Source organism: Neolamprologus brichardi, chromosome 12 (assembly GCF_056152115.1).
Source record: "Neolamprologus brichardi isolate AB-2024 chromosome 12, ASM5615211v1, whole genome shotgun sequence".
In the NCBI taxonomy this organism is placed as follows: domain Eukaryota; kingdom Metazoa; phylum Chordata; class Actinopteri; order Cichliformes; family Cichlidae; genus Neolamprologus; species Neolamprologus brichardi.
In genome coordinates, this window is record NC_142115.1 from 31,447,723 (window position 1) to 31,462,707 (window position 14,985).

The window sequence follows — 14,985 nt, forward strand, 5'->3', positions numbered from 1 at the left end:
CCAGCAAGATAGCAGATGGATGTTTTATTATTTTATTTATACAAATGCCATTTAAGAGAAGCATAATTATCGGCAAAAAGCTTCTCCAACCCACCAAGATTTAGATGTAGCAAAAGCTCTGTATTCCCAGGATGAACAGTTTTCATCAGATGGTAATGTCAATTTTTCATTTTATATATACATAAATACATAAATAAATCATCTTTCCTTGTAACAATATATATTTTACAATGAGTATAGCATATGATGTGATATATTTTAGCTTATAAGTGAATGTATTGAGTACTATTTTACTTATAAATAGGATTGTATATGTACATTCTTGTATAGAAATACTGTATGTCTGTGTTGCCTCTATATATAATGATTTTTCTGTGGCTGTTTGCACTTGAAATACTGACTGTTTAGACTGTTACCAATAAAAAATAGACTGATAAAAAAAGGGAAAACAACCACAGGGAAAAGTGGTTGATTTACTCTGATTTGATTTTAAATATAATGCACCGCAAGAGAGAAAATGACCTACTCCAAGGCGCCTGCTGGAATATCATTCAACGCAATCTGCATCACATTTTCTCAAATTATATCATTGTTATAGAAATAGCAATGACGAGCGGCGGAGATGTCTTTTCCTTCTTGTTGCTTTTGACGCATAACTTACCTAAAGGCTCCTCACAGAGCTGAGACAAATTATGCTAAATGAGAGAACAACGCAAATGACTGTGACAAGTGTTGGTGAGAGTGGTATTTAGTCTTCATTCGCATTCACCAGCAATTACACACTGATATTACTGACATAATTGTCAGTACTATCAGCAATGCAAGGACTGAACAGAACTAGATCCGCACACGCTGAAAGCACAACAAAGGTCATACTCACGTCTGATGTAGGTTCAACTTCGATTTGAAGCAAAGGGTTGCCCTCATTGCTAAAATAAAAAGGAGGAAGAGAAGAAATATATTCGTGAGGAAAAATATCTTTGCAGGTTTTAAATTCTTTATTGAGTGTATACCTTGATTGTGTAGTATTAGTATTAGTATAAGCATGTTCTAAAGCCATCTATATGTATGTGCATCTGAAACCAAAGTATTTCCATCTAAAGCGCTTTGAGATTTGGTGCCATATAAATAAAACTGAACTGAACTGAGTTAGTATTGCTGTGATATTTGTATGTTTCAAATAGTTATTACATTAAATAGTTTTCATGCGTGCTGGGAGCAGAGATGGTTTTGCGGTAGATATCAGTAATGTAGCCTCTACACATGATCAGACAGGCTGATCTTTATCTGGACGACTATTGTGTGTGCACTGATGTGTGTCATTCCATATGATGCGTCACCACTATAACCTCTAAATCATTTCACAAACAGATAATGAATATGTCTGAATACCGTCTGTGGATGGCAATATACTAACTCCTGTGTCATATTAAGTCATGACAAATGTTCAAGTTCTCACAATAGTTTCCAACTATTGAGGAAGCAGAAAAGTAAACACAAAAAAAGAATCAAAGATTACCACAAAAACTACAACAAGAACTGCTGTTGCAGTTTTTTGTCTCTATACCCAGATGAACTGATTGCACCTGCACCTCATATATTCTAATTGGCAATAGATAACTTCTCTTGACACCCTTTCCCCTGTGTGTCTGTCACAAAGACTGAATTGCGCTCTGTTTTACAACACCTGGTTGTCTCTGACTAAAAAGTAGGAATTTTCTTTTTTTTGCTTTTTGTTTTTAAAGTTGCTATTAAAGTATAAATGACTGAATGTCATTTGTGATGCCTTTTGGGTGCTGGAGCCCTCTCCATCGATTAAAATGCCTGTCCAGGGTTCACTGCTGTTGTGTTTTGTTTGTACTTCTTTGTACCACTTTCACAACATTTTTTTTCCTTTTACAAAATTTGTTACTTTCCTGTCAGTCGATTCAACTTCCTACAGAATAACAGCAATAAATCAGTCTCGTGTTCCTGAGAGATTTTGTACAGGCAAATGTGCATATCAGAACCAGTGATTTTGGCCAGTGTTCAACCGATCTCGGTACTTAGCATGAGAATGGCACATGAATATTTTTAAAAAGGTCTGAACCCAGAATCATTAAGCACCAATGAAGCTCTGAAGGTCTGAAATATTTGGTTTTAGTGATACTTTTTGTGCACTTTTAAACAATGAAATAAATATCTGCAGGCAGCTCTGAGACCTGCAATTTAAAAGCTGCATGCCACCTTATTTTCTGAGCCGGTAACCTTTCTATTGTGCTTTTACCTAGACACCAAAGAAGAGACATGCTGTAGATTCAGAATCCCATTATAACACATAAGGTCTTTTATAGAGGCCATTTCAATGACTATGAGATGAGCTGGTCTTTGTGAATAGCTATTTTGTTATTAGATTTGTCTTATTTTAAACTTTAAAAACCAATATTTCTTTTCTGATATTTCTAAATACTAGATACAGATTTATTTATTTTTTACCTCTCACAACTAGTCTATCTCCAGTGTTTACTTTATTATTAATCGTGTTTCCTTTTGTCAGTGTGTTTTTCAGGAGTTACATTTTATTTTTGTATTTTTTTTTTCATTCTTTAGCACAATTTTTCTTGGCAATGTGTCTTTTTTCACCTAAAAAAGCTATTATTTTTTTTGCACACATTACAATGAAAAGAATTACTGAACCACAGGCTTTTATGCTGTGAATCATCTGCAATGTCTCAGGTGGCAAAAACACAATGATACTGAGACCATTTAATAGATAAATAACTACAATGTGAACAGGGGGAAATGTAAGAGAGAGGTCTTCTCATTAGTGGCAGCCTTTTTCTGACCCTAATTTTTATTTTCACATTCATTTTATGAGTTTTTAAGTGCATTTGCACCCTGTGCCCTTATTACTTTCTGACCCAGGCGTGTACATTGTCACCTACAGCCACTCACATGACATAAATGAACCCGTTTCCCTTATTCCACTCAACCCCCACTGTCCACATAATCGTCTGTGTAACATCAGTGTATAACTCCCCACATTCTATGGTATATTAACACTTGTTCGCAGAGCAACCCTTGACTGAAAAGACCATAGGTGAGGCAGCATATAAAATAATGTGATTCCTGTGGCGCCAAGGGCTGCTACCACCGGTTCGATCTCTGCTCTAATGAGGGAATCCTGCAGGGCGTTCGGGTCTAAAACAGGCCCTCATTAACCCTGAGATGAAGCTATTAAGGGCAAAGAAATCTGCCAGCTGCCACTGTAAGAACATACAAAGAAGGGACAGGAGGGGCGATAACATTAATTAAATCAGAAGAATGTGGGTTTTATAACCACGCTTATGCATTCCCATTTGTCAAAAAGGCAGGGAACGATGAACGGGAAAGAGAAAGGGGAAAAATGGAGAAAAGGTGCCAAAGATATGGGTTTTTAAATGAGTTTTCTCTTGCTCTTTTCTCAAGAGATTCATGATTCCTAAATATTTAGCTGTATGTGAATGCCCAAATCAAGAATAAATACAGATATATTATATGTTAAGAATCCAAGGTGAATTATGATGCATTTATTGACTGAAACTAATGGAGAATTTTTTGGGGGGCATTCAGGTCAGAGTGTGCAGCCTTATGAGTCAGCTAGCATTTCTCAGTAGTAGTTATACATTTTGTTTTCTTAATTTACTGTAGTTCATGCCTTTTCATAACTTCCTACAAGCTGGCTCTGGTAGAAGTTATGAACATATTTCTATGAAAAGCAAAAATAAAATACAATGTCTCAAACCTTGAATGGTTAATATTGGTGGAACAGGTAATGACTCTTATCTATTTCCCCAAGAGAGAGTACAAGGGGCTTTTCTTTGTCATTTAATTAGTGTTTTATATACAGTCTCCTGCTGCTCTGATTTCAATAAATGTTAAAACCCCGTTTTTCTTATTGACAAACAAACTAATATCAAGTCTTTTAGTTCTTAGCTGTCACAGTCACATGGGTGTTGTTAATTGTTAAAAGCCTAATAACAAAATAGTTGGCTTTTCATTGTGGGCTGTACACATCTTCCTTTCCTGTATACCCGTTTGGCTGTGAATAAATTCAGTCTACTAGTCTCAATAATAATGAATATTTTGTCCTCAGTGAGATGACAAAATTTGCCAGCTGCAACTCATTCACAATCAGCCCCGGAGTGTACACAGAGACCAGTATAACAACAAAACAAAACTCATATGCATGCATTTGGAGCACCTTGTGAAAAACTGACAGTGAAGCTTTACAGCTCAACGCCTGAATGTGGTTTCAAGATACAGAAAACAATATTTTGCCTCACATTATAATGATTATGGTAATGAATGCAATGCTAAATGCTAAACTATCCCACACATGGAGTCTATTGTTATGTATGCATGCCATTATTTTTGTATGATTCCTATTATTTCCAGACGTCGCCTTCCTGTTTTTTAATCTCAAATCTGGCAGCTGCTATATAAATGAGGCATGACGACATCAAAGACAGCTTGTACATGTACAGCCCCGTACCTCAGTGTAAAAGTCATACTTTAGATTTTTTTTCCCAGTCTTACTACCATGTTGATTTTTTTTTAAATAAAATTATTTGTTCTTGATTAATCTACTCCAGTCTTTCAGCATGACCTGTATTTCATCACAACTGATCATCTTCCTATAGATTCTTGCCCCGTTTCATGTTATATATTGAGATCTGATTTAATTAACATCTGGGTCGAGAGGCATCTCATCACTAATCCTTCTCTTCCGGTTGTCTTCCTATGACCACTGGCTTCCTCAAAGAGCTAGTGAAAATCCACTTGGCATCCCAAGTGTAGCGTGAACTAAAGGCCATGCTAACATTAGTCTCTGAGTAATCATCATGTCGTCCCTCGCATTGAAATTGCCACCCAAATATCTGTGCTCCAATAAGTTCGACTTGGCCTCTGACCAACTACCACAGAGAGAAAGGGGGAAGAGGGGAGGAGGAGAAGGAGAGAAAGCATGCAGATGAGGAAAAGGCAGACTGACAGAGAGAAAAGATGATTGGTAGTACTTTCTTTCTTTAAATATATTCATGTGGTTCTACTGAACTATTTCTGTCATTGATTTTACTTACCCTGGTTCAGAAAGAACGGGATGCAGAATGACCTGCGGAGCTCGGCTAGGAGGAGCCTCGGGAGCAACATCTGGAAGCATTCGAGTTACAACACATCAAATTAACGAATTGAAACAAAACTGCATTCATTAAAAGTCATTTTTAACATTGGTGGTGCTGCTTATCATGTAATAGAAAAGCTAGGGAACACCAGCTACCACAGAGCCACAGTGGTGACCGAAATACCAGCTGTGTCAAAACTGTGATACTATTACACAAGGCAAAATAGTTTTTCTTTCCCAGTAAAATGCAGTAGCAGCAATGCTATCATCATTGTAAGCCTTCTGTTTTCAGCTATCATTGCTAACTATCATAATGGAAGAAGGAATACCATTATTCCGACTGTTGTTGTGATTTGGCGCTATATAAATAAAACTGAATTGAATTGAATCATGGTGTAATATCCTACTTGATGACACAAGGTAACTCTTCCTACTGTACTTTGGAAAAAATAATTAAAGCATGATGTCATCTACCATAGGGCTAATCCTGTGGCATTGCTATGAGTAGGTGAAATCTGATGCCAAATTATAAATTAACTCCCATTAACCTCTCCCATTAAACAGGATTTGAAGACTTCCAGGGTGCCTGTGAGTACATGGAAATTTTCAAACACACTTGGCGCCTACAATACTTATTCACACAATGAAATGATGACGTTCATTATGTCAACAAAGAGACTGACTGCCATTCTGTTCAAAGAGCACCTAAAAAAACTTATGACTTTATAGATTCTAAATGTTTACACAGAATTTTTTCTTTGTGTGTAAAAGCTGTCTATAATGATATGCAGTGAATTGTGACAAATTATGAAAGGCAACACACATTCTGAAACTCTCACATATACACATTCTCCTTTTACATACTCGCACTGTCATTTTTATAACGATTTTTTTTAATTCTCACATTCACACCTTTTACTTATATATTTCAATGCACATATTCATACATTTTTATTCATACATTTTTATATTTTTCCTCATATGTAGTTCTCATGCACATTAATTTCATATGCATTTAATTCTATAAAGGATATGTGGACGAAAAAGTGTAATTTATTTGTGTCTAACAAAAGAATACACTAGATGCTTAAAAGCACTGGACCACCTACATATGACACCGACAGGAATTGCCTAGTCATGCAAATGCATATTTAGTCAGCAGAGCTTGGCGAGATTGGAATGTAACTTTACGTGATCTATCACTTCTTAGCTAGGTTCCTACAGTTCCTAAATGCTTTGCAATAATACCACTTATAGTTCCAAATGGAAGAAATTTCATGAACTGACTTCTTGCTCAAATTCAACACAATCTTAATTAGACCCATTCTTCTGTTTGCAAAGGAAGATTGTATGACTAGGTGCTCAATTTTATACACCTGTGGTAACTGGTGACTCCAAACACAAGTAACAAGGAATACAGTGGAAATGGCATGCAGGTCATCCAATAAGAATTTACAGATTAAAAGATGAGCTGAGTGTAGATCGGTTATCGCGTTGAGTTATTTTTTTACTCTAGGTGATGGTTGCTACATTGGCCTAAGCAAAGCTGACTTATTTTATTTTAGGTTCTTCATATATAAGATGTATTTTTTTGCAGGCATATGTTTGTCCTCCTACAATAAGAAAAAAAACTATGTGATCAGCTAATGAAAATTACATGTTGTCTAACTATAGCTAAATAAGCAATACTGTGATAAACAAAACAGCAGTAAAGACATTTTTTAACATTTACACTTACATTTTATTATATCCAGGCTACTGACTATAAGGACAACAGAGGTTCAGTGGGGCATGTGCAGAAGATTGACACTCATATCCATCTTCAGACAGTTTCACCAGTTCAACAGCTGCCTTCCTACCAGACTGTACTCCAGATTGTGGTTACTCCTCATCACTTGAGTGTGAGAGTTATTCACTCAAATATCACTACTGTGATATTACTATCAATATCACTTCTGCCTTGAACCATCAAAGCTGTATCTCACCCAAATACAGCAGCACTTACAAAGCAGGTTCTTTTAGCGAGCAGCTAGTATGCTCAGTGGAAATCTGCCCTTCTATTTTCCAGCCTTCGATGTCATTATTTGGATGTACAACTTCAGTAGTTTTAACTCTGGCACTCACATCTCAAACTAGCTCAGGTTCACACTGTCAGACTCCATTAAATAAAATTGCTTTGACAGTTTGATTTTTAAAATCAAGGATAATTTTTTAAGATGCATTATTAAACTTCATTGCAGTATTTTTCACCATAAATTTGTAGGAAATTTGCATGTATTTAATGTTAACACATGACTACAGAAATAAAATTATTTTTCCCCACATTAATGGTGTAGATTTAATTGCGATGTTTGATTTGTTTGATGACTATTTTACTGCTGCAAAAGCCTTTAGGCAGATACTTCATGATACTGAAAACCATAATCAAAGGCATTAGAATATTTTTGGAGGAAGCAGTATACTTATGATAAACACAAAAAGAGCAACAAAAAATACATTTGTGTATAAAACAAAATGAAGTCATAAATGGCTCCACTTCATCAGTTTTAGTTGCAGCTTGGTTGTTTGAGGGTTAAAGTGTTTCACTGCAACTGCATCTGCAAAATTCTTTTCTAGATTTGTACATTTTTCGTGCTTGCTTTCTCTCGCGTGCTGCTTTTACGTTGCTTCTTTTGCACCCCTTAAAAATCAACCAGATCACAGATTCCCCTTTATTAAATTTAATTTTAGTTTTAGTCATCCTATTCTAAAAAGTATCACCTGTTGAAATAACTGGTAGTTTAGTCAGTTTACTAAATTCATACTAAAAAAAACAAACAAAAAAAAACTACAGTGTTACATGAATTTCAATGTTTTTTGGTTGCAAAATCCATTCCACCCATCCATTCTCTTCAACTTATACTTATTAGGGCCATGAGGGGGCTGTGACCTATCCCAGCAACCACAGAGAAGAGGCGGATACACCCTGCACAGATCGCCAGTCTGTTGCAGGGCTAACACAGAGATACAGACAACCATTCACACTCTTGTTCCTATAGGCAATTTAGAATAGCAAAACCTAACTAACTGCATATCTTTGCACTGTGGGAGGAAGTCAGAGTACCTGGAGGGAACCCAAATAAACGTGAGGAGAACATGCAAACTTCTCCCCGAAACATGGCTGTAAAATGAGGTTTGAGCTTACAGAATTAAAAAGATAAATCCCCAAACATATATTCCTATCACAACTTTAAATTACCATAAAATTGATGACAATCTTTGAATAATGAAAAATCAAGCTGCAACTAAGATCTGGATCTTTGTCTGGTTTTCAGAAGTCACTAGAAAATGAATTCATCTAAGCATAGGGCCCTAATGTATTGATAGCGTCTGTATTTCTTGAACCATGAGATTCTCTGGGAATATGTAGCACCTATCTGCTCAGTACATTTTAATACATGAATGTAATTTCAGTTGCTACTTAATTCCTGTCAGAAACCTGTATGTGTTAACTTGAATGTATGTATCTGAGAACAAAGAATGTATAAGCATGGGACTCATACGTAAGAGGTAAAACTATGTATGTATTGAAATGAGAAATATATATATATATATATATATGTAATTATGAGTCAAAATATATGCATGAGAAAGGAGATTGAAAGTAGCTACAAGCAGAATCTACACATACAATATGTAAAAGGAGAATGTGTGTATGTAAGTGACAATTTATAAATATGAAAGGGAAATGGAAATATGTGCGAGTGAAGATTTATGCATGTGAAAAGAGAATATCTTGATGTGAGAGCATCAGAATGGCTTATATGGGCTCTTGTATCAAATGCTGTATCTAAAGTTATATCCAGCATTTATTTTTCAACTCATCTGCTGTTTTCACTTAAATGCTTCGAAGATAGCTCTACAACTAAAATTCCTGACATTCTAATAGTGGCGATAACACCATATTCTGCTGTATGAAGCACATAGAAAATAGTTTGCATAGCGTGTTATATTGGTGGAGATGCGAACAGGTTGGATTCTCCCAACTATTTTTTGCAAACATTGATCTTCAACATGCAAGACAGGTCAACTGTGCTGTTGTATCCACCTCTGAAAGACATCAGAGGATTCACTGCTAGACTTGTTGTCTGTATTGGCACACTTTGACATTTTTTTAAATGCAAAAACACAAAGAGTGAGCCACAGAAACTGTTCTCTTTGTAGCATGGTGCATTATAACCTGGCACCATTTCCTCACAGCGAGGGACATGTTTTTATTTTCTGCGTGGAGTCTGCACTGATGTTGTTATGGATTTGCTCCAAAGACCTGCTAGCCAACAGGGCTGAAAGCTCTAAACTGTCCAGTGTTGGGAATCAGAGGCCCTCATATAATGATATCAGTGATCCATTTGATATAATGTCAAATTTTGTGTATCCCATGCCAGCAGAATCTCTGCAAATATATACTCAACCCCACCAAAGTGAACCGTTGTATGAAGACCACATATTACTACATTTTTGTAGTCTTTTCAGAATAAGAGAGAGCAGTAAATTTGAGATGACTAAGACATTACATCCATGTATAGATTTTTTTGATTGATGGTGAACAGTAAGAAGTTGACGTGTTGTTACATAGTTTATAAAGGTAGCTGACGTAAAGAGCATGTGTGGCAACAATAATCAGAACATGCTGCGGCTTGCTGAGCACTATGATTATGCATTTCCAAAAATCTGTCTCTTCAGATTTCACTCTTTGCCTAACACCACTCCAGCTTGTCTCAGCTATAATAACCTGCCAAATGAGCAAAGACTGTATGGTACCAGTGTGGGCAAGAGCAAAGCGTCTGGATATTGACAAATCATTAGGAAGCCCAAATGAGACAGCATGAGTGGGTGTAGAGATTTTTCAAGCAGGCCAAGGTGAGGGGATGAAAACCACCAACAACATCAAAAGGGCTCTCCTTACTCATCCTTGGCTGGATGCAATGCATTATAGGAAGGGGAAATAATCAATTTTGAGGCACTTACCGGGGAATATGAACTGTTGCTTGTATTTGAAATAACTGGAGGCTGTGGAAGGCAACAAGAAGAGCTAGAGTGTGATAAAAGTTGGGTAGACTGTCCAAGTTCACATGGCAATTTGTTCGTTTAGTATTCAAAGTCAAATTAGTTTGAACAAATCTATGTCGCAATATCTATTTATCTGAGTTCATAAATTCAACTCAAGGTTCGGTTCTCAATCCCTTCTTTGGCATTTTATTTACTTTTAGCAAAGGAAAATGCTTCTATGAGAAAAAGAAATTAGCTCACAGTTGCAATTACTTCATTTTGCTTCAGCTCTGACATTCACTTCAGTCATTAGCATAATTCTTGCATTGCCAAATGCTAAGCTAAAAGAGCCAACATACCTTCTTTTAGCATTGTTATTGTGGGCATGTTCCTATGCACCAAACTTTTAGAGGGGAATAGGAATTATATGCGTATTAAATAAAATACCTGTTAAGTTGAACTGTTTCTGTTGCCTTGCTGACTGTGGGGAGGGGTGCAGAGGGGAGGGTGGCGTGGCACTGCTGGGCAAAGGAGGAGCTGGGGAGGAAGGGGTGGAGGAAGTGGTGGATGAGGGGTTACTGCTGGAGTCCGGTTGGTATGGGACTGGGATGTGATCCTGAGAAGAGACAGAACAAAAAAAGATAAGCATAGGCTTTATTCAGACTTAAGTATTTGTAATTTTAAGGTGAATTTATAGAGTCAAATTTACTAAGTGGGGGCAAATTAGCGTGAGGCTGCAATCGCTAAAAATGCCCCCATGAGAGACGATAGCTCTGTGGTTGCTCTACGAACAATGAGCTCATTTAAACCACAGTTGAGGTAATGACCAATGTAATCTACCAAGAGCAGCAAAAATTAATGGAACAAAAATGAGCAGAGCCGATGAGGGAAAGAGTAATGTACTAACCAAAATAATATAGTGTGAGTGCAGGTTGCACACATGTGTTTCTCTCTGGAAACAGCATGGCAATTAAGATAAACAAGAGGCAGTTGAAGAGGGATCAATATGTTTTGGCAAACTCTGTGGTTAGAAGTTCCCAGGGACAGTATGAGTGTCATCGCTGGGTAAATCTGACAACTCAGGTGAAGCAGACGATTTATCACGTGCATCGCTGCCTTACCGCAAACTCTTCTACTTAAAAAATTTGAAATGTGTGTGTGTTTGTGTGTGCGTGACTTGGGTGCATATTAAAGAAGTTGCTGTTTCATGCATCGTTTTTGTTTTCTCTACACAGCCAACTTAAAATTTTGTGAGATTAGACATTCATGTAACACACGTAAGTCCCTTTCAGCCCCATTAACTGTTGTTTGGCATTAATTTTAGACATGCAATAGATCCCATGAAGATCTAAAACAACACGTGGCTATAAGTGTGTGTGATGCGGAGAAATACAACACATACAGAAACTGTTTTTATTGTGAGTTTCTCTCCAGAAATGTGACCTGAATCCCCAAAACTGCAATGTACAATGTTGCAATCTGCAAAGGCTGTCCACACCTTTCAGTTGCACAATTGACACTGCACATATTTAATAAACACCAACTGTAGCTTTTAAAATCACTAAAAGAGAGTTTTATACTGACGCAGTTACCAAATCTGGCCCTCAGTTTGTTAATTATAAAATGCTCTCACTCTGCTTTATTGTTGAACTCTCTCTCCATCTAACTTGGAGCCTCTAGACTGATTTTCTACCTTCAAGGCAGAACTTTTTATTCATTTCAGTACAAAGTGAACATCAGAGACTTGGAACTTGCCTGACAGATGTAATCCATCACAATGAGCAATGTAGTCAACTTTACTTTTCTGTAAAATGTTTCTCATCTTCTCATCTCATTTTCTTTACGTCAGATCAGTTATTCAGCCGAAGATTTTGCAAAAATCATTTCAGATCTAGATGACAGCCTCTGACTAGACTCCATCTAGTTTAAATTCAAATAGTTACTTAATATAATCATTTCATACTGAAGTCTAGTCATCCCATCCCATCACAAATAATTCAATTCACTTCATTTTCAGTGAAGTTCCTCCTGACTTTACAGACTTAAAATCAATTTATAAATTAAACAATTTGGAAATTTAATCCAGAAAACAAGTAAAAAAAAAAAAAAAGAAGTACCTGATATTGATAAAAAATAGACAATATTTTTTTGCTCAGCAGCCAACTGTTAAATCTCAGGTGCCCTTGAAATGCACCAACACGTAGAGATTTCAAACTGTTAGCCAAAGAGAATACACCAGACAAAAATTAGGCTTTTCAATATGATGGATTATGTTCCTCAAGCAAATTTATATAGTTTCTGCTACTTGATTTTGAAAGCGCACTGGATAGAGAGAAATCAATGGCTGCCTGGAAGGTGGTAAAGCAACCTGAAGAGTTAGGGAATACTTTGTAAAAACAAAAAGAAAAAGAAATCAGAGCATCTGTAGTTTGTAACAAATTATCAAAGTCTATTGTATAAGCAATATAACAATCAATCAAATGCAGGTTAGATTTTAGCAGGATATCATCATCTCCTACAGAAAAAGATTAACTCTGAAAAATTATATTAAAAAGTAAAGATTGTATCAATGTGGTATGTGCAGCTCGACTGGTGCACAGCAGATTGTGCACTGCCATATATTTTGATACCTAACGTCATTAATTGAAACTATGATAGAACCACAGTTTGAATTTGCAATTTGAAAGAAACATACAAACACAAGAAAACTAAATGAATTTAGTTTCTAATTCTTTAAGTAATTATGATATGAACATGAAATAAAATCCAGGGGTTAAATGGTTATTTTTTAATTATAATCACTCCACAAGATAATTGTTCCTAATTATACTTTAAACTTTAAATTACATTTAGCACATCTGAAGAAATTAACAGAATTTAGTGATACTACCATTTTACTTTACTTAATAATATTTCAAAGTTTATAACCAAGATTTGAGTTTTGGAAAAGTAAATCTATGAGAAACACAAAACATATGTGCGTTGACAAAACGAACACACTCCGGTTTCTGAAAACCTCAAACTGTTAGACAAAGGCACACATAAAAGCTGTGGCTTACTCACATGTTCACACCTGCCCATTATTTCCTAACAAGCGTGTTTGTTTCACAGTCTTTCCAGCATGGTGTTACCACCATGGGAATTTAGTGATAAACTTTTTTCTCTGGAACTGAGCTGAATTTGATAGATGTGCTGGCTGTAAAATATCCAGTGTAGGAAAACAAATCCATCTGTGTAAACATCAATATTGCTGAAGATATTTTCGTATGGTTTCCTGATTCCAAATACACAATGACTCACAAAGCTCCCAAAAATAAATGAAAGCGATATGTAGGACAAGAAATACGCAGATTGTAATACACGGTTTATTTTTTACCCTTACCTTGTTGATTTTGTTGGTTTTGGGGAGCGTCTGACTGATGTGCAGGTCTGTGTACCTGAGCGGGTTGTTGATGTCACATGGCACTGATTCAGTCCGTACCAGACGAGCTACTGCAGAAAGGAAAAAAGCATAAAGGAACAATGAAGCACTACGGGAGATTGACATTAAACAATAATTGCCTAACAGCTTTAGGAAAATTAGACAAATTCTTTATCAGACACAGCTTTTAATGTGAAAAAAATGAACAAACTGCCTCTCCTTTAACACCATCCATCTTTTATCACACGCACACACTCTTAAAGCAAATTCCCTTAAGCAAACTATGTCATTAATAAACTGTCATTTTCTCTTACGAAGGCAGAGAAGACATCTAATTAGTGCTCTTTACCTTGAGTTGTTCCTTGATGATCTTATTTTGAGAAGAAGGAAAGGGGGAAGGCAGAGAGAGGACAAAAGAAAAAAAGAATCTTAATTCTCATTGCAGATAATAGGAATTTCTTCAGTGCTGTCTGTGTCAGTATAAACAGCTTGTGACGCACATTTGTCAAGCCTATATGGCTTAATTAATCAGGAGATAGCCTATACCTGCAGAAGCAGTTTCACTTTTACAGATGAAAGCTGAAAAAAAATATAACTTAATTTGCTGAATGGAATCAGATATGTCCAAATTTAGTTAATCACGAGAGCTGTAGAGCCATGCCTTTGGGTTGCCTAAAACAAGCGAGAGCTGGATAGCTTCACAAGGCTTGACAAAGGCATTAATCCTGGCCGAGCTGGCTAATAGTTAGGCCTCCCGTACTCTCACACAATGGTTTTAGAAGTCTTGTTAACCATTTATTTATTGCTTAATTATCTGTTAAACATAATAAAATAACAACTAATAGTCAACAAGTGTAAAATAACGTCTTGATGCATGCTCAATCATCCAGATAAGTAAATCCCAAAAGGTTGATTCTGTTCATCTGGACGTTTTCAGTGGGACAAATGTTTCGTCACTCATCCAAGTGACTTCTTCAGTCTCAGCTGACTGCAGGTTTCCCCAACCTTATAATAGTACATTTGCACAATGACTGAAACCAGCCCACTGAATGAACAATGGGCTGTAAAGTCAGTTCCTTGATCATTAATATGCAAATTCTCATGGCCATTGATCAACAACTACTGATCAAAGCTCATTGATCAATGGCCATGAGTACCATTCACAGAGAGTTGGGGAATGGCTGCAATCACAGCATTGTAAGATGGCAAAAGATGTACCCTTAGACCCCCTCCTGGATTCAGAGATGGTCTTTCCCTTTTCACATAAATGGCCTCCTTGACTCCACGCTCAAACCAGCGTTCCTCCCTGGAACGCTTTTGCCATCTTACAATGCTGACAACTCTCTTTAAATGGTACTCATGGCCATTGATCAGTGGTTTTTGATCAATCATCAAT

General features: G+C 36.5%; 1 protein-coding gene across 3 annotated transcripts in view; it reads right to left on the minus strand.

Moving 5' to 3' along the window:
- Nucleotides 1-14,985, minus strand: part of ksr2 (kinase suppressor of ras 2) — a 117,221-nt gene that overhangs the window by 24,908 nt on the left and 77,328 nt on the right. For 2 of the 3 annotated variants that reach the window (XM_035913410.2, XM_006803864.3), the window contains exons 10-15: nucleotides 13,939-13,959; nucleotides 13,551-13,660; nucleotides 10,616-10,784; nucleotides 10,148-10,189; nucleotides 5,100-5,169; nucleotides 881-929 (exon numbers count right to left, since the gene is read on the minus strand). In XM_035913410.2, coding sequence (XP_035769303.1) covers nucleotides 881-929; nucleotides 5,100-5,169; nucleotides 10,148-10,189; nucleotides 10,616-10,784; nucleotides 13,551-13,660; nucleotides 13,939-13,959 — 461 coding nt within the window. The remainder of the gene's footprint in view (nucleotides 1-880; nucleotides 930-5,099; nucleotides 5,170-10,147; nucleotides 10,190-10,615; nucleotides 10,785-13,550; nucleotides 13,661-13,938; nucleotides 13,960-14,985) is intronic. The other variant, XM_006803865.3, reaches the window with a different exon arrangement.